The sequence below is a fragment of the Camelus ferus genome, chromosome 16 (genome assembly GCF_009834535.1).
Source record: "Camelus ferus isolate YT-003-E chromosome 16, BCGSAC_Cfer_1.0, whole genome shotgun sequence".
Taxonomy (NCBI): Eukaryota; Metazoa; Chordata; class Mammalia; order Artiodactyla; family Camelidae; genus Camelus; species Camelus ferus.
The window spans coordinates 41,805,484-41,826,852 of record NC_045711.1 but is presented as its reverse complement, the minus strand read 5'-3'; the positions used below and the strand labels follow the sequence as shown (position 1 = coordinate 41,826,852).

The window sequence follows — 21,369 nt, the reverse complement described above, 5'->3', positions numbered from 1 at the left end:
CTACAGCCCCACCTTCACAGAACTGACTGTCAAGCAGAGGATTCAGAGGTTAAATGACACAATCATTTAAGTACAACTGTAGTAGGTGCTATGAAGGACAAGCACTCTGGCCTATAAGAAAGGAGTTTGGTCTTGCCTGGGATATCCAGAAGGGCTTCCTGGAGGAGGTGACATCTGAGCTCAGCTCTTTAGAATAGGTGGGGTTATCCAGTGAAGGGCCTGGTTGTGGAGCTGAATGAGGTGGATGTTATCTCAGCAAAAACATCATAATGGAGAGGGAAGGGGCATCATGCCTTCTAGGGCTGGACAGACACAAGGGTATCTGAAGGAAACAGGGCATTCGAGAGAGTATCTCAAGACCAGGGAGTGGACAGGGGCCAGATCGCACAGGGCCTAAAGGCCACACAAAGGCTCTTGGTCTTCATTCTAGAACAACGGCACTTGGATAGTTCAAGGACTGTGTTCTGCTGTGGAGGTGGGAGGTGGAGGTGGCCTTAAGAGGTTTTGCGCGACATTTCCAACTTGGTAAAATCTTGTCGATTGCTTGCAGTCACAGAGCAGAGAGCGACATAACGTGGCAAGTTCATGGTATGGGGGCCAGTGGGCAACTGCTTTTGTCTAGTTTCCCAGGACTCCACCTCCGGGCAACTGACTGATAGTGCCTCTGGTCCCTCCTTCAACCCAGCTGAACCCTCCCTGGCCAACCCTGCCTGCCCAGCTCCAGCTGCCGGAGTCTGTGCTAACCCCACCAACGGCCCCAGATCCTTGGGCCTCACCCAGAGGGTCCCCTCTGCCCCAGCTCTGCACAGCTTTACTGGTGCGTGAGTCAGTCCCTCTTACACCTGCTCTGCGTCCCCTGCCTTCATCCCCTAGGACCTTATGGGCTTGGTGTTTCCTAAGCCTCCTTTTGTTCCAGACTCTTCTCCCACTGGAATCATCAGATCACTGAGTTAGGGGATGCACAAAGGCTATCTAATCCAGCACTTCCTGGGAAACTTGTTAAGGCATTCCTGATGAGGGGCCATCTAACTGCTGTTTGAATGCTCCCCATCTCAGGGAGCTCACCCTCTACTATACTTGTAGCTTGGGCTTGGGCAGCAAAACTTTTAACACGAAGACGGGGGATAGTGCCCCTTTGTCTGTCTGTCTGTCTGTCTGGAACTCATTTTGGCTAGCACACCTCACTGCCATCTAAACTCACTTTTCAGAGTCTTCCTAAGATACAACAGAGGGAGAGGCAGCCACTTAGCTTCCCAGAGTGAAATCTAAGTCTATCCGGATCAGTGATGCTTAAAGACTCATTCTTTAAAAAAAGCCAGCTCCGTATATGCAACAAAGAATATTGACGCTGACAACACTGGACCAAGCTGGGAAGGAGCTTGTTGGTGTTTTTAGTTTAAAAAAAATTGGTCTCTACTTTCTGAGTTCCGTGTAACTGGCAGGTACTGTTTCATGATTAGAAACAATAAAGCACAAGAAAAACTTTGTAGGAAAAAACAGAAAAGCAAATCACATCTATAGTAAAATCCTAGCTTTTTAATAAAATAATGAGAGAAGATGGAAGAGAAATACTTTAAAACATTAATGGTCGCTGTCTTGAGTCTCTGAGGGCTGGGGCTGTCAGGAGACTTGGCTTTTCTGTTTTCCTAATTTTTTATGTGTTCGGATCCAGAATTTAATGTATTATATGAAGCTGTTCATCTAATAGCCTCCTAACTGGTCTCCCTGCCTGCGTCATACAGTGGCTTACCCTGGCTCTTGTGCTAGAGAAAGCAGGTTGCCCCTAGAAAAAGGCCCCATTCTCTGTGCCTAGTTGTCACCCATCAGTACTTGAGGTCCACTGCGACTTCTTTAGAGAAGACTTGGGTAGTGGATACAGTGGTGTGTCACCCAAAAGTCCCTTTCAGGACTGGAGCCCTCATTCCCCAGCTACTGGGAGGGTTGGAGGCTGACACTCACAGAGGAGTCTCTCTCTGGAAATGCCTGGGCTGCAAAGAGCTGCATGGGGGGCAGCCTACATCCATTGCCTAGGGCACTGGAGGAGGGGGGATGGGTAATGAAGGCCAAAACCCCTTGCTTCCAATCAGAGCATTTCTGAGGGTCATTTCCACTCCCAAGCTCCCTGTGGGATTGGCTGAGACCTTTGCTGTTAACTACAATACAGTTTTCTCTCTCTGTCGATTTCTGTTACCTTCACTCTCCCACATGCTGATCCTGAAAGCATGTCCCAGGAAGCTTCCCTAACCAGTGGCATCTTCCTGGAAACCCCCAAGCTAGGACAGATTTCTTTATTCTATGCCCTCCCAGGGCACATGTCTCCTTTGCAAGTTTTCCATTCGTGTGTGGTATCTGGTTAACGTCTGTCTCCTCCCTTAGCTGTAACAGTCAGCATTCCACCACATCAGCAATCAGTGTTTGTTAAGTGAACAAACAACTTTATCAATCATCTCATCTAAACTCTTAGGAGGCCAACAACTTTACTTAGGACTGCAGAATATCTCACTTATTCCCTCAATAAATATTTACTAAGAGAAACTGGATCTTTATCTCTCAACATCAAAATAAGTCCAGATGGTTCCAAGATGTTTACATGTTAGAAAACAAAATCAATAAAATTCTAGAAAAAAGACGACAGTTTTAGAAAATAATTTTGGAAGAGTGAAGGCCTTTAGAAGCATGATGCACAAAATTTGAAAAAAATAAAAAAGGTTACTACCTATGATCACATAAAGTTCTAAACCTTTGTAAGACAAAAATGAAGATGAAATAAAGTGAAACAAGTCAATAAAGAATATTTGCAGCACCTGTATAACAAAGGCAGCTGATTTTTCTAATATACCAAGAATGCTTACAAATCAAAAGGGGAAAAACAGCCCACAGAAAAATGGGCAAAGAACATGAAAAACTAGGAGAAACCTTATTTCTAGCTTAAGAAATGCAAAGTAACACAATAATACAGTATAATCTTTCTATCAGAGTTGACTAAGTCAAAATGATTGAAATACTCAGTCTTGGCAAGAATGTAGGTAAACAAGGAATTTCACTCATGTTTGTTGGCAAATGTTGTCATGAGCCCTTTGGAGAGTAGTTTGGTAACATCTATTGAATGAAAAGTACTCACATCTTTTGACCTCACAATCCTATGTCTAGGAATTTGCTCATCCAAGGGCATGGGTTTGTACAGACTGTACAGTGTAGAGCACTGCAGCATTATAATTGCAAAAAAGAAAGTGCGGGGGTGGGTGGGTGGGAAAAGCTTCATTAATGGGGACTAGTTTAAAAAAACTGTCATCAATCCATACAATGAAGTTCTAAAATTCTGTTTTAAAGAATGAGGCATCTCTCTAGGTACTGACATGGGAAGAGTCTGTGATGTATTAAGATAAAAAAGCAAGTTTTAAAGTAGACATTTCCTATTTGAAGGGGGTAGGGGGATGACGTGTATGTGTGTGTTAGAGAGAGGGCACTAGTAGGTGCACAGAAAACACATCTGGTAGGATACAGCCCAAATGTTTATTGATGAGGGGTAACAGGCAGCTTTTACTTTCCATGTCACTCATTTCCATTGTGTTTGAATTATTGATAATGAGTTTCCATTACTTTGGAAACCCCAGAGAGGGAGCAGCCTGTGCAAAGATCTGAAACAACAGTCTGCATGTGGGGAAATACTGAAATTGGTCCAAAGAAGATGGCAGGATGAGATGAGATTGCCCAGGAGGGGGCTGCAGATGGCCCAGGGCAGCCCATACCCAGTGGAGGAGTGCGGGCTTCACTCTGGGGCAGCACGCTTCTGCATCTTCCCGGGCAGCTCCTCTTAGTCTCCGCTGATGACTCCCCATCCTGCACCCGCCTCCGACTGTGGGAGTTTCCAGGGCTCACTCCTGCTTCCTGGTCTCTTCTCTATTTACATGCTCTCCCACCATGATTTCATCCCTGCTCCTGGGCTGTAAAAACCATCTTTGTGGGGTCCACTCCCATATCTTCTCTCCCGCATGGTCCCCTCCGAGCACAGGCTCAGGTATAGAACTACCTCCATCTAGCAGGCATCTCTGTCTCAACCTGGCAAAAACTGAATTTCTGACTTTTTCCCACCCCCACCATCCTGCTCCTTGTCCAGCCCTCATCTCAGTACACAGTACCTTCATCCATCCAGTTGCCCAGGCTGGACACCTAGGCATCTCCTTGATTTCCTTCTTTCCTTCCCTGCAACCCTCTCTTCCAACCCATCAGCAAGGTCATCCTGTTCTATCTCCAGAATAGACCTCATATTGCCCGTTTGTCTCTGTCACTCTTGCCGCCCCTAGTCCAAAGTTGGGAAATAACTGAAGACCATCCAAATGAGAACAGGCAAGGGTGACTTATTTGGAGCTTTTCCCAGGAAGTCAGTCACTGTCACTTGCTTTTGGCAGAGCCTCAAAGGCAGGCAGGTGGGGATGCTTTAGAGTGCAAAGAGGGAAGGCTTCCTTCAGGTGTACCCCTACTGGAGACCGTTGGCAGGGGAAGCTCGAGGGGGGCGCGTGAGAAGTGGGGCGTGTGATTATTAGGGGAGCACATTTGGTTTTCACCGGGTGGTCCTACGTAGGAAGCAGGGACAAAACAAGGGAAGCTGGCAGTTACTGGTCAAGTCCTGGCTGCATGGGGCCAGATTGCTGCAGGGGCTGTGGTTTGGCTTCCTGGGCTGTTTGCTGCAGGTTGTGGGTCAGAGTTCTATTTTTATATGTGTCCTGGCCCCTGTCCGTTACTATATTCGGTCTCTCAAAGTGACCATCTCTTCTGGCACGGTCAACATCTTCAGCCTTCTGACTGCTCTCCTGTTCCTGTTCCTGTTCGGAGGGCTCTGATTTTCCTTCTAAACAACTCTGGCCTCTGGGGCAGCCAAGCTCTAGGACAGTGCCTTTTACCTGCTCTCAGCCCCTCTCCCATGGCTGCCCATGGCGCTCGGGTTAAATCCTACCATGTCCTGTCTTCTGGCCCCCTGAGAGGTCCCCACACACCCAGCCGGTTTCTGTCCTCGGGAACCGCATGTGTGCTGTTCCCTCTGCCCGCACACCCTTGGACCCCCTATCTCCACGTGGTGGTCCCTCACCATCCAAGGCTCAGATCAAACGCTACCTGCTTAGACAACCCTGTCTGAATTTACCTCCACATAAACCTACCAAACCATCATGTCCTGTTTTCTCCAAAACACTTCTCAGTATCTGAAGTTATCCTGGTGCCTTATTGTTTCCTTAGTTATGACCTATCTTCCCCCACTGGGATGTCACCTCCACGAGGGCAGGGACCATGCCTATCCCTACCAACACAGTGGCCCTAGTCCTTGTGCTGAACTTGAAACCTGCTAAATCCTTAGTATATACATCTGTGGAATGTATGATGAATGAATGAAGAGAAAAGGCAGACAGCCCTGGACTTGTAGCCAATGTTCTCTTGCCCTAATCCCAGGGACACATAGTGGCTTTGACCATCTCTCAGAACTCTTTGGAACTGAGAAATCTTGTTTAGAAAGTTAATGGCAGAGACAGAAAAGGTCCCTGTTTTGTAAGAGAAGGAGATTCAAAGCCATCTTTGGGGTGGGAGGGTAATAAATAGCTCATTGGTGGAGTGCATGCTTAGCATGCACAAGGTCCTGGGCTCAATCCCCAGTACCTCCATTCAAAAAAAAAAAAAAAAAAAAAGACAAAATTTCTTAAAAAGTGGATTTTAAAAAAACTCTCATCTTTGGGTGACTATTCTTGCGTTCTGAGCCAAACTCCTCCAAGACCCTTTAGCCATGAAAACCTGAAGGAGAGACACTTCTGATTTGCATCTTCAACAATGCGGCTCTCCCGCAGACGTGTTTTTAGAGGTTTTTTTTCCCTGAGGACCTTTAAAATGCAGATCTTTAGGCACTATCCTCAGAGGCTTCCAATTGGTGGGTCTGGGCAAGGTGCAAGAATCTGCCCAAGAATTTTTAATTGTAAAAAGCTGTGCTTGCTCCAAGTCAAGTGATTGAGAGTGGATATGAAAAACAGGTTCCCCAGCCACGGCCCATGCTCCCTTAGTGGATATTTTACCTCTTTTAACTGGATTTTTCTCTCGACAGATTGAACTGACAATCTTGTAGGACTACTGCATGATTTTTCAGTTTTGGAATTATTTACTGACTTTACACTGTGCAAAATAAGGATCGAATCTTCTAACCTTCCCCTGCCTCCCCGCCACCAACCACACAGCACCCTCTGCTCATCCTCTGAGGACCATTATATTCTCATTTTGCCTGGATCAGCATTCAGTATTTACATCTTATGACTGTGGACATGCTAATCACAGCTGAACTGAACAGTGGAAAACTATGATTACTTTTCCTTCCCTGTACCAGTTTGTTTTCTCTGGAGTGCATTATTGCCTCGTTTTTTGTTTGGTTGCTAGCATCTCAGCTTCCCAGGATCCTTCACTGCTGGTCCATAACCTGACTCGCCTCCAAGATTTTGTAGCTGTTGTCCCCTCTCCTGGAGAGAAAGAACATCCCTTTATAGTAGTTCTAGTAGATTTGGGGGAGGCTGTGAAATTAAATGCAAGAATTTTCTCCCAATCTGTGGCTTGTCTTTTCACACTTTCTTAATGGTGTCTTTGAAAGTGCCAAAGTTTTGAATTTTAAAGAAACCCAACTTATCAGATTTTTCTTTTATCATGTCATATTGGTGTGTATGAATATATATATTTTTTCATATATATAGTGTGTGTATATATATCTTTTAAGTGTAGCTGACAGGATTGCACTGGATGTGGGGGGGGTGAAGAAAGAAGAATTGAGAATGATGCCAATGTTTTTGGCTGAGCAAGTGGCAGAGGGATAGATGGGGGAGGCTGTGGGAGCAGCAAGTTGAGGGCAGAGTTTGTCTGTTAGAAATGCACATGGATATGCAGAGAGGCAGGTGGAAGCTGGAGGTCGGGGCAAGGTCAACTTCTGGATGGGATGTCTGGGTGAACCCAAAGTTGTGGACTGCCCCAGGCCTCTCGGCTTAGAGATGAAGGACACCAAGCAAGGAGACCCAGAAGGAGCAGCCGAAGAGGTGCAGTCATCTTCCTCAACTTCAGTTTCTTTGTAGAACTAGGCATTAATTGTTAATTGCCCTCCCCTCTTAGCCGGGGTGAGGATCCCGGGCAATGCAGTTAAAGTGCTCAAGACAGTGCGAGTATATGTTAGCTAAAAACAAGCACCTTTTCTCTGAGCCTTCTAAAGAATTGCTAAACCTGCCCTCTGATCTTAGCTGTGAGATGAGAGTGTCTAGGGGTGGATTGGAGCCCTATTCGACCAGGTGGTCCAGGCACCTGGCACCTAGGGCTGGCCAACGCACATCTCTGAGCCAGCAGGCTTATGCAACAGGCTTGGCTCCCAAAGAGAAGGCCTGGTCATCCTCGGGGACAGAGCCTGGCTGAAGACTGATTAAGGAGGGTGAGCATTTCAAGTCCCCATAACTGAGCTAGTAAACAGAAATGTGACCTCATTTTACGTTTCTGAGCCCTAAAGCCCTCTCAGATGCCCGGGGCACAGAGAAGAGAGGTATGTTCGCTACATTTCAGCCTCCATAAAAGGGGGCTGATGGTTGCAGGTCTGTAAATAATTGTAAGAACTAGTATCTTTCAGTAGCCCCCTCCCCTCCTAGGCACTCAGCCACCCACCTGCCTCACTCTAGTCCCATCTAGGGGCCTTAGAATGTCAGTAGAAAAAGACAATAACGCTTCTCAAATGGTGGCATTTGGGGGCCCACAGCTTCAGGGTGAGTGTTGTGTTTATGGGGTGGAGGTGGCACAAGGAAACCTTTTCAAGTACTTTGCCTTCTGCCTGGGACTAGGTTAGTGCTGACTCATTTCCAGTAAAATAAGTCCTCCCAGGATATTAAATCCAGCTTGAGGAGGATCTTTGTATTAATTAAATTAGCTCATTTTTTAAAAATTGGCTCATTTAATTCAACAACGAACCACCAACCTTTTGGAGCACTGGGCTATGAGTGAGGGCTGTGGCTGGTCCAGTGCCGGAGGCAGAGGAGGAAACAAAGTGTCTCAAGGCGGGGATGTCTCACGATGCTGGGGGCAAGGACTGAGGACTTTGGCAGCTTGGGAGAAGGGAGCTGGGCTGGTCAGGAGGTGAGGGAGGTCTTCCAGGATGGGCAGCACCCAAGTCCTGAGTGGTGAGTTGGATTGTGTGAATAAAAATAAGTGGCTGGTCTCTGGGCAAAGGATAATTTGGAGGTCGTTTAGTTTGTGAGATGATAGGTCCAGGGACTGAGGCTACATTTCTGGTTATTCTGTGAATGTGGGGGTGACCCCCGACAGTCACCTAATTTCCCTGGATTTAAACCCATGGAGCTACCCACCACATCCAGGAAATGTGGAATTCAAACAAGCTAATATAGGTCAGAGAACTCTGAAGAACTCAACAGTGATGGGACAAGAGAAATGAATGCATTAGCGTCATCATTAATTATATTACAGGCGTGGGAAGTATCTCTTGGGACTCAAATCCTAAGAATTCTGGAACCTGGGATCAGAGGTGTGCTGGATGACCTGCAGGCAGGCAACACAGGAGGGGAAGTGGGAAAACAAAGAGTTTGGCTTCAATGAATTTATCTAGAATTACGCAATCAGAAAATATAGAAAGAAGCTGTTTTCATTTTATCAGACATCTAGATTTTGTGTCTTATGATTTTGATTTTGATTTTGATTCATGTTTGTGGGAATGAGCACCATCATCTTTTCAATGCTTTGACCCTGGAAAGGATATTATAATATTTTAAATTTCTTGTCACTTCCCACCCCCTTCCTAACAGCCTTCCAGAAACAAACTGCCAGCCCTCAACTCAACTCCCTAACCATGTTCATCACTCTCTTTTGCAGGCTGTGTTCATTGGGAAGCTTCTGGAATCAGAAAATCATACTATAGCTGTGGAAATGATTGGTACTATTACAGAATCCTTAAAGCATGTGCCAGGCTCAGAGGCGGAGAGCTTTGTAAGCATTGTTCCCTTAATCTCTCTGACAGCCCTACCCGGGCAATTTACGCAGGAGAACCTTGAGGCTCAGAGAGATAAGTTGACTTGGTCGAGGTCACATTGTAAATGAGGGTTAGAAATGGAATTTAAACCAGGTTTGCCTCATTCCACAGCACTGGCCCTTGACCATTCCTCCTGCTTCTTCCTGGAGGCTAGAACTGGAGGGGGCAAAGAGGTGACCTCATTCTGAGTGTTCACTTTACAGAATTATATGACATTAACACAGGACTTTGCTTAGTTCCAAATCCATACAGCCAGATTCTCTGCTCAGGTTACTTTCACACCGATGTGTGATCTATGTGAGCATAAATTTAATACGGAAGGAGGTTTCTTTCAAAAGACCCAGTAGAACACTTAAGGGCCTGTCAAGAAATTCAGTCTTGCAACAGCAAAGCAGTGTTCTTAAATTATTGACTTCATCTTGTTAGGTGGCATTTGCAAAGTTCCCAACCATTAATTTGCCAACTATTTATTTAGCTCTTACTGTATAAATACGATGCACTAAGTCCTGGTGGTACAGGAATGGGCAAGGCTTCTGGGTAACAAGTGCCTGTATAAACAAGGAGACAAATCCCTAAACCAACCAGGTTGACAAATAGTGATAAGGTTGATGAGAGAAGCAAACAGGGCAGCCTGACATAGTGACAAGGGCAGGGAGTGGCTGCTCTGGAGAGTTCAGGTAGGGAAAGAGAGAGGTGGCACCCAAGCTGAGAACTGAAGGATGAGACAGCCCCAGGCATCTGGTCAACCGGAGAGCAGCACCAAGGCCACAGTCCACACAAAGAAGAGGGAGGGGCCCGAGACTGGGCTCTGGAGCGAGACAATGTAGAGGCTGAGGGGCCAGCAAGCAAGACTAAGAAAGAGCCACCCAAGGGGAAGAGGAAAAGCTTCCTTGGGCTAGGAAGCTGAGAGAATCTTTCAAGAAGGAGGGTGTGGCAACCGTGGTGACCTTGAGAAGAGGAATTTCATTGGGAAGGTTGTCACGCTGTATAATGGAGACAAAAGCTAGATGAGTTGGGTGGGAGAAGGCATGTGACGTGAAGGCAACTCTTCCAAGAAGTTTTGCTGTGAAGGTTAGCAGAGAAGCAGAGCAGAAGCTGGAAGGACATTTGAGGTCAAGGGAAGGTGTGCTGGTTGATCTCCCATCCAAGATCCCTTCTCTGCCCATGTTCCACCCTGGGCTCTGGGAGAGTGACTTTTTTGTACTGCATCACCTGGACTCTCCTGCTAGGATGCTTTAGGATGGGTTCAGCGCAGGGGAGGCAAAAGCAGGAGAGTTGAAGACAGGAAGAAAGGGAGGTCCGTGTTCTGCCCTCCCCCTCGCTGCCTCCACTGCTTCCGCACCTGGTCTCCAGGCAGCAACTGTGACCCCTGTGCCTGCTGGTCCTTGGGGCTGCCCCTCCCCCATGGCTCTCAGAATACTATTTCTTCCCCTGGCCCTTTCTGAACTAGGAGTTACCACTCCTGCCGAGCTTGGTCTGTCTCTGCGCGTTCCCTTAACTTTGTAAGTAGCCCTTTCTTTGAGGTCGGTTGAATCATCTGAGCAACTTCTGTTTCCTGCCAGGACCCCAACTGATGCAGAGATGCTCTTTCCCTTCTTTCCTTCTCTGTCTCTGTCTCTGTCTCTGTTACTCTCTCATGAAGGCAGTTGCTAGAACATGTTTGTGTGCAAATGAGAATAGTAGGGCAAAAGGGAGAGAACGCTGGTGCAGAGAAAAGCCGGTTACTGGCTGGAGTGGAGGCCTCAAGCCTGCTGGAGGGGATGAGTCCAGAGTCCAAAAGCAGAAGGTAGTTGGCCTCTGACTGGCCGCAGGGGCGGGGGCAGGGAGCGCAGGCACAGGGCAGGCAGGCCGGTAGATGTGGTGTGGTGGCTTCTAGTTTCTCAAGGAAGGATGAACCGAGAACATGAGCAGAGGAGTGCAGGGCAGTTTATTGAGACAGAAGAAAGTATGGAAAAGCTGTCTCTGAGAATAGGAAAATGAACTTTCTAGGAAAGGTTGGTAGGTTTGCCAAGCATGAAGAGTGCCAATTTGAGGTTTGTGGTCATGAATTTAAAGATCAGCCGTCAGCAGGACTGTGATTTTCCCCCGCACCCTTCAGCTGCCCTGGCACAGGCCTGGAGAAGGTGGAGGGGGTAGTTTTACGAGGGCTGGGACTTAGCCAGGTGCATAGGGTGGAAACAGAAGGGCAGTTTATGGAGAGGGTTAGCCGGGGAGCGATAGTCGTGGTGGAGCCTGGAATCTGCATGGGTAAGGAGGGAAGGAAGGCTGTGAGCAGGTGACAGTGGAAAAGGTGATAATGAAAAAGGATGGGGGTTTTGACGAAGCATAGGGTAGAAAGGAAGCTGAGGCCCACAACAGAAGACTTGAAGTGATGGGGAGGTTGGTATAAGAAACCACAAGGTGGGGGAGTACGTGGTGTACCCTGACGGCATCAGAAGGGCAAGGATTTGGAAGTGGAGGAGGATAAATGGTTTGGACAAGGTAACTGGGAGCAAGGAGGGTATCCACATCACCTCCTGGCCTTCCCTCAACCAGTTTCTCCCTGCATCTTCCAGAACAGTCCTCTCCTGCCAGGTGGCCTGAAAAGCCCATGACAACTTGGGTGTCTTCAGTTTCAGGGCTGAGAAGGCCATTTGTCAGCTTGGCTCCAGCTCTGACCCAGTGCTGGTTCTGAGTGGTGGTTTTGGTGGTGTCTCTTTGAATGAGCACCTAAGGCCACACAAGGGTCATTATCTCTGCAGAGAGGCCCTGGTTTCTTCACCTGTCAAATGCAATCCATCTTTTGTTGATTCAAACATGTATTAAGTACTGCTGTGTGCCAGGCCTGTCTCCTTTATTTCCTTAACATCTCTCAGCCCCCTGGAGGGAGAGATTATTGTACTCGTTTTTTTGCAGATGAGGAAATAAAAGCTCAGAGGTGTGAAAAACTTTCCTAACGTCATACAGAGTCTGTTTGAGTTCAAGAAGGCTCACTTTCCAGTCGGGGAAACAGGCTGGGAAAGAACCAAAGCTATGTGATGTTGCAAAATTCTGTGGGACTATGGAAATTAGAAAGATGGCTTCCATGGTGCGAGAGGGGGTTGGGGGCATGTGAGCTAGAGCTGCAGGGTGAATAGAAAAGCATGTGGGGAGACGGAGAGGAAGGACTGCAGGCAGAAGTGACAGCCTGGGCAAAGGCATGGTGACGTGGTACTCCACGCTGTGACCCAAGATTACTGGGTACAGGTAGTGCAGATCAACAGTTAAGCAGGGTGCCTAACCTTGTCTACAGCCCTGGGGTTCAGGGATGCACTTAAGGGGGCCCACAAACACCCTGAAGTTGTATCACAATTGTGGTTAGGGGTGTGTTATTCTTTTCTGGAGAGGCATTTTTTATTTTCATCAGATTCTTAAATTGGGACATTGACTCAAAAAAGCGTTGGGCAGCAGATGAGCTCCAAGAGGTCGGCAGAGCCTGGGAATGAAGGACCTCATGGGCCTTGTTTCAGGAATTCATACTTTGCTCTGAGGTCCACAGGGACCCATGGGGAGCAACATGGGATGGGCCTCTGGAAGACAACACCGGTTACTGTGAGCTCAAATCAAAAGGAAGTCTTTTTATGAACTCTAAAGGGATGTACTGTATATCACTCTATTCCCAGGGTCTAGCACAGTGCTGAACACATATTGAGGGCTCAGTGAATATTTGCTGAACAAATGAATGGATACACAGGTATACATAATAACAGAGTCTACCTCTCCAGGGCGACTCCACCAATATCCTGGGCAATTTAACTGAAGGTGAAATCCAGGAAACCAACATTCTCCCTGCACTGGCTTAGATTCTAAGACAAAACTGCCAGAGTACGGAAATGACGCTGGGGGTGGAGGTAGGGATGGAGGGAGAGATGGTGTGGCATGTGAGGGTGTGGCCTCACTGGACTGCAAGGTAGAGCTCCTCCCACAAGCCCTGCAGTATCTTTGGAAGAGTGGAGGATGGCCAGGATGGCCGAAATCATTTCTTCCCTCTTCTACAGTCAACCCTTCAGCTTGTTCTATCTACTCCATCTCCAAAATGTGTTCTCCGTCCCGTTTCCTCCACCTCTTCGCCTCCCTCTCTGCTCCTGCCCCTGCCCCTCGCCTGAGCCACGGCAGCAGTCTCAAATCCAGCATCTCTGCTTCTGCCCCTGCCTCTTTACCATCCACTCGCCACATGGTGGCCAGGGGAATCTTTTAAAACACCTCACAAGGAATGAGGTTTTCTTTCCATGTACTTAAAGAGCTATGCTTCCAAAACTAAAATATATTCAAGTCACAGGAGGATCTTGCTAAAATCCAGGTTGTGATTCAGTTGATCTAGGGTAGGGCTCGAGACTGCATTTCTAATAAGCTCCTGGGCGATGCAGTAATCTTGGACCACTTTAGGACTCACAAAGACTTAGAGAAAAATCCAAACTTCCTGCCCATGTCCTACTTTATCTGGCCTCTGCCCAGCAATCCCACGTCATCTCCAGCCCCTGTTTTTCTCTCGCATCATGCTGTAGCCACACTGGCCTTCATTCTGTTCCTGGAGTGTGCCAAGTTGTTCCTGCCTCAGGGCCTTTGCACGTGGTGTTCCCATTGCCTAGAATGCCCCTTTCTGAGAGCTCTAGATGGCTGGCTCCTTTTCTTTATTTAGATCTTAGTTCAATGATCAGTCAGAGAGTACTTCTCTGACCACTTCATCTAATGAAGCATCTCTTCCCCTGGGAGCTTGCTATCACTCTTTGCTTTTTCCCCTTTCAGAGCACTTATTCTCTGAATTTATTTGGGGAATATGTTTGTTGACTTGTTAATTATCTGTCTTCACTGTCACATTTGTTCCACGTGAAAAAAGACTTGGTTGTCTTCACTCTAGGCCTATCCCAGAGCCTGGCACGTGGTAGGTACCCTTTCCCTGTTTGCTGGATCTATACAGGAACGTGCTTCCATGGCTGCTGCCATGTTGAGATGCAGGTAGGGGAGTCCAAGCTGGAAAAACTTGGAGAGATGCTAACGGGGGTGCCTGGGGCCGGGGGGTGAGCAAACTTTCTGTACTGAGAGTGTCACAGAAGTCTCAAGAGCTGAGCTGAACCTAAAAATCAACATCTGACAGATGAACTCATCTGACTAGAGGAGATTCACTCTGGAAAGTGGGGAGGGAGTTTGTTCTGAATTTTTTTTTTATTTTTTTTTTTTACAGTTCATAGATATGAACAGAGAATTGGCAAGTGAGAATTGTAAAGGATTTGAATCATTTGGACCATTGGAATTTTCAATGATTCCAATTAAAGGCTTTGACATACACACACACACACACACACACACACACACACACACACACACACACACATGCACAAAGATAAAAGAAAAAGGGAAGGAGGGAAAGAAAGAACATTATTATGTTTGCATTTGAATTTAAATTTCATGGATTGTTCTGAATTTATTTACTCAAAAAATAAAAATAAATATGTTGCACCTTTACTTTGTGACCATCAACTCACACCACTATCTCTGTTCATCGTTACAACATATTATCTCCATCTTGTAAATGAGGCGCGGGTCTGTGAGTTAGGAGATGTCCAAGGTCACACAGTGATTCAGAGATGGAGCTAAGAACCTCACTCCCTAAGACAGCTCTGAAATGCCACACTCCCTGTCCCCGTCCCGGCTTTATGCTGTGCACAGCACCTGTTACCCCCTAACATACTGTGCATCCTACTTATTTATTTTCTTTTCTCACCAGAATATAAATTCTGGAGGGTAAGGATCTTTGATTTATTCACTACTGTCTCCAAGAGCCCCAAACAGGGCTTGCTGCATAAGCAGACACTTAATGAATACTTACTAAATGTTAAAAGGATGAATGAAGGGATTCTTTTAAAATCTTTGCTTTCTTGGTGTCTAAGAGGCAGTTCTGTGAATGAGTGGCCAACAGAATACCCAGACCCAGTTGAGAAGGATGGCGTGCATCTGAGATGAAGGAAAGGAAAGCCATGGCTTACTGAATGCTCTCCACAAACCAGAAGGACGACTGTGTCCACAGAAGAGGGACAGGCTGCATGGCCTGGTGGGAGAGCAGCCAGGAAGCTGGGGTTTGTCCAGTCTCCAGCCCTGACACCACGGCCAGAATGGCATGGGGGGAGTGTGGGTGCCATGGGCTGGCAGTGGCCCTTCTCTGGATACAGCTCCCCACATGAAGTGGCTCTTAGGGAAAATGTGTTGACCAGGCCTCGATTACAAGCTTGCTGTAAATGCATAAGCAGCATTTATCAGGAAATCTCATATGAATCAAGTTAGGGTGAGCCAGTCACTCATGCCTGGCAGCTCTGGCTGCTGAACAGAGGTTCTGAACCAGCCAGGCTGCACTATGGATGGTCCCTCGAGATAGTTCTCCTGGTCCATGACCTTCCTCTGCGCCAAGGCTTCTCAAAAAGTTCGGCAGTGTCAGCATCACCTGAGAACTTATTAGAAGGCAAATTCTACAACCTCGTCTTCATCCTACTGAATGGGAACCTCCGTGGTGGGGTTCATCATTCTGCAGCTATAAAACCCTCTAGGAGATTTTGATGCACTCTCAAGTTCGAGAACCACTGTTACCCAGTTTCTCTTTCAGGGCATGGGACCGGCCTGAAGAACTCATGAATTGGGTTGCACAACTTTACAGAGCCCCTGCTGTGTGCCATGTGCTGTATTTGGTTTTGTGAAGAAGATACAGGGATAAGTTAGCCAGCCGCTTCTGCAGCTACAATGCTCAGGAGAGAGATTTCTTTTGGTTGGCAGATGTTGGAAGTTTGGATGTGTGGAACCTTTGATCAGTCCTGTCTATTCAGTTTAGGCAGAGAGTAAAGTGGTAGGAGGTGGGAGGGGAGGGTGGGAGATGGGATGGGGGTTGAATGCTCAGTTAGAGGAGGCACAGAAAGGCACAGACAGACAACTACCAGCCCAGGAGCAGGATTTTGCCCTTGCCCACTGCGCACGTTGGGGGGCATGTTTAGATCTGAGGTTGAATAGTAACAATTGCTAACGTTTATCTAGTGATTACACGCGGTGGTAATCAGTCTAGGTGCTGTACATATACTAACTCATTCTTCAGATGAACCCTATCAGTTAGGTACTGTCATCACCCCATTTTTACTGATGGGGAAACTCAGACACTCAGAGGTGAGCTAACTTTGCCCAAAGTTACACAGCTAGATAGTGTGGAGACTTTCTGAACCCAGACTATCTGCTTGCTCTAGAGCACTCCCAAGCGCACAACAAATCAATGTGTCACCCCAAGCGTCTGGCCTGGCCTCCTGGGTTGGGGCGGTGGGGGCATGGGGCCCTTATTTTGGTGGGTAAATCGCATCCAGAAGAAAGCCCTTCGTCTTTCCAACCCTGAGCATTTCCTCTGGCGTAGACAATCGGGAGTCCAATGCTTTGCGAACCAGCTACAGGACAAGTACTTTAGGCCCCTTCCCACTAGATGGCGGCCCCTAAACCCACATAGAAATTCTGGAACTTCCACTGTCCCCGTTTTCCAGGGTTCGGCTGCGACCGAGGAACTGCAGGATGCACATCCTCCTCTTGTGCAAGGGGCCGACCGTCGGCCCCGACCTTGCCCCATCCTTGTGGTCGCCGGAAGCCCCGAGCCAGGAGGGGAATGGGGAGGAGGCGGGGGTGGGCGGGGAGACGAGGCTCCCCAGGCTCCAGGCGCCGAGGGAGGAGCCAGCTTGGAGCTGCCACTCTCGCGGCGCAGAGGCGTGGCGCTCCCGCACCGCCTGCGTCCGCGGCAGAGGGGAAGGCCCGGACCGTGGGGCACGGGCGCCCGCAGGGGTCCCGAGGGCTCGGGCGGTGGCAGGTGCCCGGCCGGACTACAAGTCCCAGCATGCCGAGCTGCTCTGACCCGGCCCCCGCTGCCACTTAAAGGCTCCGGGAGCCGCAGCCGTCGGGTCGCCGCGGCTTTCGCTTTGCAGCCGCGGCTGGGCGGGCGGGAACGGCCAGCTCCGTGGCCGGCTGTTCTCGCGTCCCGGCTCCGGCAGCGCCGAGGGGCGCTCCTTTTCCAGCCCTCCCGGCTCGGGGATTTCCTTCCGAGGCGTCCGCGTCCCCGGGCTCCCCGCCTCGGCCACCTCGCGGCCCCGATGCCGAGGCATGGATAGAGCGGTGCTGCGCGCGGTGGCGATGGGGGAGAAGAAGGACGGCGGCGGCGGGGGGGCCGCGGCGGCCGCGGATGGGGGCGCCGGGGCCGCAGCTAGCCGGGCGCTGCAGCAGTGCGGGCAGCTCCAGAAGCTCATCGACATCTCCATTGGCAGCCTGCGCGGGCTGCGCACCAAGTGCGCGGTGTCCAACGACCTCACCCAGCAGGAGATCCGGACTCTGGAGGTATGGGGCCCCGGCGCTGCAGAGTCGGGGGCCTGCGCTGGGTCCGAGGAGGGAGAGGTCGCCGGCCCGGGAAGCGCCCCAACACCGCCCTCGCTGCTGCGGTTCACTCCTTCCCCAGTTGCATCCTTGAGCCCGGTCACCTCCTTTGCGGCGTCCTCTCCCTCCTCCACTTGTTCGCGCGGCCCCTGGAAGACGGGGACCAGCCCCTCACCTTGGGCGGGATTTGGGGGGAGGGACATAGGGGGACCTGGGGTGGAGGCTCGAAGAGTCCGCGGGTGGGACGGGCTGAGCGCGGACATCCCCTGCCGCCCTTCCTCCGCCCCCACCCCATTTCCAGCTTGCCGGGCCACAGAACTCATTCTCCCACTGAGTCACATGTTGGACTTTTCCCCGGGTGACTGAGCCCAGCAGCTGTGGGCAGGGGTGTCTGGGCGGGGGACGGTCCCCCTGAAGTGTGAGCTCAGGCCTGTCGTTCGCTGCCTCTCCTCACGCCCCAGACTGTCTTGTTCCTTCCTTTCCTCTCCTCCAGGTTCTTGTCTGCCGCTTTTCAAAGTGTTTGCTGAAACTGCATTTCTGCCTTCCAGGCATTTGGTGCTTTTCCTTCGCACTGCACTGCCACAGCGTTTCACTGCTCAAAATGTGATTACCCACTGACTGCCCCCCCAACCCCCAACACTGGACTTTGGCTTAGGAACAATTATGCTGGGGACCAAAGGCTTTGGTGGGAAGATGACACTGTTCCAGGGGTTCTGGTGGAGACAGCCTCCAGTGTAAAGAAGCAATAAAATATGTGGGCTCTTCTCACTTAAATTTATAGTTAGGAAGTGCAATATTGAAAGGATTTGAAAGAATCAGCAGAAAGGGCTGTTGTGTTCTCAGAAGTGGGAATCTCCCCTTCCCCCACACACAATAGAGGGAAACTAGTGCATTCCCGACTTGCTTTTGTCCAGAGACTGGGAAGGCTGTGAAATTCCAGGCACCACTTAATAGCTACTCTGTTTTGAAAAAGGGGACTCTTTCCACCTGTCATTATCACATCTGGCCTTCTGCAGATCTGGAGATGTTTTGATTTATTAGAACCTTAACTTCTCATCCTAAACCCTCCATGCCCCCCCTATTGCTAACTGCCCATGTCAGCTGTCAAAGGACCAGTGGGTGATTTGTGGCAATTATTACGACACCCAATTCTCTGTGCACACCACAAGGCTGAATCCTCATTTGATCCAAAATGCTCCGGGTGACTTCTTTCCTGCAGTTTTACTTTCTTAAAAGCTACAAAACCAGAGACAGGGGAAGCATCTAATCAGTGTTGGCTATTATTATTTTTGTTACAGTTGCTATAGCAGTACTGACCAGGGCTTTGCTTAGAAAACCAACCAACCAACAAAACCCCGCACAACTGCATCCATGCTGCTGTTTTCTAAGTGCCGAGAGAAACTGGTTTCTTGAACACAGCTGAGTGTGTTTGCCCAGCAAAGTTCAGTTTTGAAACCGACACAATAGGGGGCCTGTGTGGCTTCGTTCCGGGAGGAGGGGGTCGTTGGCCGGCAGCTTGTGTCTGGTTGGACTGCTGTGTTGATGGGAGGGGAGAATGTACTCTGTGTTGACCTCTCTTGGATTGTCCCCATGTTGCTCCTGGTTCACAGAGTGGATCCAGGAGAATCGTTGGCTGCTCTCTGGAAACGGTGCCTTGACTTCTCAGTACCCTGACCTCCAAAGTCGCTCATTTTGACCAAGGTGTGACATCATGACACCCCAGAGCATCTAGCTGTTTAGGCCTCTAGGTTTATTCAGTGGCCTCCTCCTGAGTGTTTATTGGATGATCCAGAAACCCATCCGAGGGCCCAAAGGACATTTGCAGTGTGAATGGGAACCAACTCCCAGTCCCTGTCCTCACTATAACGTGGATTCGGGTCCACTCTACTCCCTGAAAAGGTGAGACCTGGGCTGTTTTGGGGGATGGGGCTTTAGACCCCAGGATCTAGTTCCCTAGGCCTCAGCCTCCTTACCTGAACAGGGAGATTGGAGGCTGCAGGCTCTTGCAGCTCTAAATTATATGGTTTACTGAAAGGACCTCAGTTAAGTTGAATAGATGTTTGTTATACATATCCCTGTGTAGGAATATCCCTGTTTTAAGAATGGTTCTAAAATCCAGATTTACCAAAAGATAAAATAGGGTGGAAGTTTATCACTGAGAGAATCCTGACAATAGATAGCTGCAGTGTGGTAGGTGGAAAGCCCCTGACTTTAAATTCGGGTCTGGATTCTGTCTATCTGACCTTGGGCATGTCCCAGGACTTCTGAATCTCAGGCTTCCCCATCTGTAAAATGGGCACTTGACTACTTAAACCTGCAACCTTGTCATGAGTCCGTAAGTCCACATTCTTTTTACCAGGAGATTTTGCCCATGAACTTTCCTGGTGAGGGTCCAGTGCATTCATGCCACAGACCACGTTTAGGGAAAGGTACAGCTGGCTTCTATTTCCTAGAGGTGGATGACAGGCCAGGAAATGATCCCAGCGGCCTGTGGTGGGGTCAGGCTGGGCAGTGGTGATGTCTACTCTGGCTTCCTTTCCTGTTCTGCAGGCTCCTCTCACATACCAGGCCAGGGCCCCCAGAGACAGGGCTTGCAACATTGGATTCCTGGCTTTTGAACAAGGGGCTGACCAGAGGGCTTGGCTTACGCAACTGCACCGGACTTCTCCCAGAATCTGAGGAACCCTAGCCCACTCTGGCCCTCATTAAATAAGCACTCAGTGAGATGTTCCGGGAAGTCCCTGACCCCGGGCCCACCTGCTGGTGCCTCAGATTGTAGGTTGGATGGTGGGTAGGGGTCAGTGTGTCTGGCTGCCGTGCCCTCCTCCACATGGTGGTCCACTTTGGATCCAAAAATGTGGAAGAAACCAAGGTTTAATGTCTGCCTCCTGCCTGCCAGTCAAGGTGCTGGACCCTTCTCTGTTTCCGCAGATTTCCTGGAAATCCACCAATCTTCATCACACACATGGTTTTTTTCTCTTGACACGAGAAGGGGAGGGAGATAAAATCTGAACCCAGAGTCTGAATCTGTAAACAGAAAAGTTGGGAGGCTACTTCATCTCAGCAGAACCTGGTACCCCATCTCCATCAGACCCTCCTTGGGGTCTGAGAATGCCACTGAAGCAAGATAGAATGTTCTCGTTCCCCAGGTGTGCTCACACAGGGACACCTGGCTGGCCTCGCAGCTGGGCCTGGAGCCCCATGCCAGTTCCTTCCCTCATACATGCATCCTCTTTGGGCTGAGTCTACGCTGAGCCATGGGGAGACAGTGGTGCTTCATGAAGATTCACGTCTTGTGGACATTGTAACTTTGCCCTTTCCTGCCAGCCTCCTAGCACTTTCCAGAGACAGGCCTTTGTTACACCGAGTCTCACCATCTGGTGCTTTAATGGAGAAAAGTCCTTCCTAAGCAAGCTGACCTAGAGAAAGGGGTCCCGAAAAGACCTTGACCCTCACTCTGCTTGGCTGTAGCAGAGGTCAGGACCCTGCGGTGTGGAGGACCTGAGCTCCCCGTGCCCTCTCCTGCCCCCGGGAGCATCTGGATGGTGGAGCTGCTGGGAGAGGAGAGGGCTGCTGCTGGAGGTCTTCATAGAGCAGGTCCTTGGGGCGTGCACCGACATGCATTCACTCAACAAACCTGCAGTTATTACTGATTTGCCTGCTGAGCTTCTTGCTGAAGCTACCCTGGCAAGGATTTTGAGGTAGTTAGGATGCTTTCCCAGACTTTCAGCCTAATGGAGGATCCAGGCAGGCAAACAGTGGAGACCCCAGTACCGTGGCTTGCTGAGAGCACCTGGGAATTGGGAATATGACCAGACAGTTGGTCAGTCCAACTCCTTCTTTTATGGGAAATATTCCTAGAGTCTTGATGGTGTCTTGTCCCGAGTCACACGCTCTTTGGCAGAACTGAGAGAGAAGCCTGATTTCTCTCTCCCCAC

At 49.2% G+C, this 21,369-nt stretch overlaps 1 protein-coding gene across 5 annotated transcripts in view; it reads left to right on the top strand.

Moving 5' to 3' along the window:
- Positions 1 to 16,949: 16,949 nt before the first annotated feature.
- KSR1 (kinase suppressor of ras 1) overlaps positions 16,950 to 21,369 on the top strand; it is a 133,878-nt gene continuing 129,458 nt past the window's right edge. For 3 of the 5 annotated variants that reach the window (XM_032457654.1, XM_032457653.1, XM_032457657.1), the window contains exon 1: positions 16,950 to 17,395. In XM_032457654.1, coding sequence (XP_032313545.1) covers positions 17,165 to 17,395 — 231 coding nt within the window. In that variant the 5' untranslated portion in view covers positions 16,950 to 17,164. The remainder of the gene's footprint in view (positions 17,396 to 21,369) is intronic. The other 2 variants (XM_032457656.1, XM_032457655.1) reach the window with 1 other exon arrangement.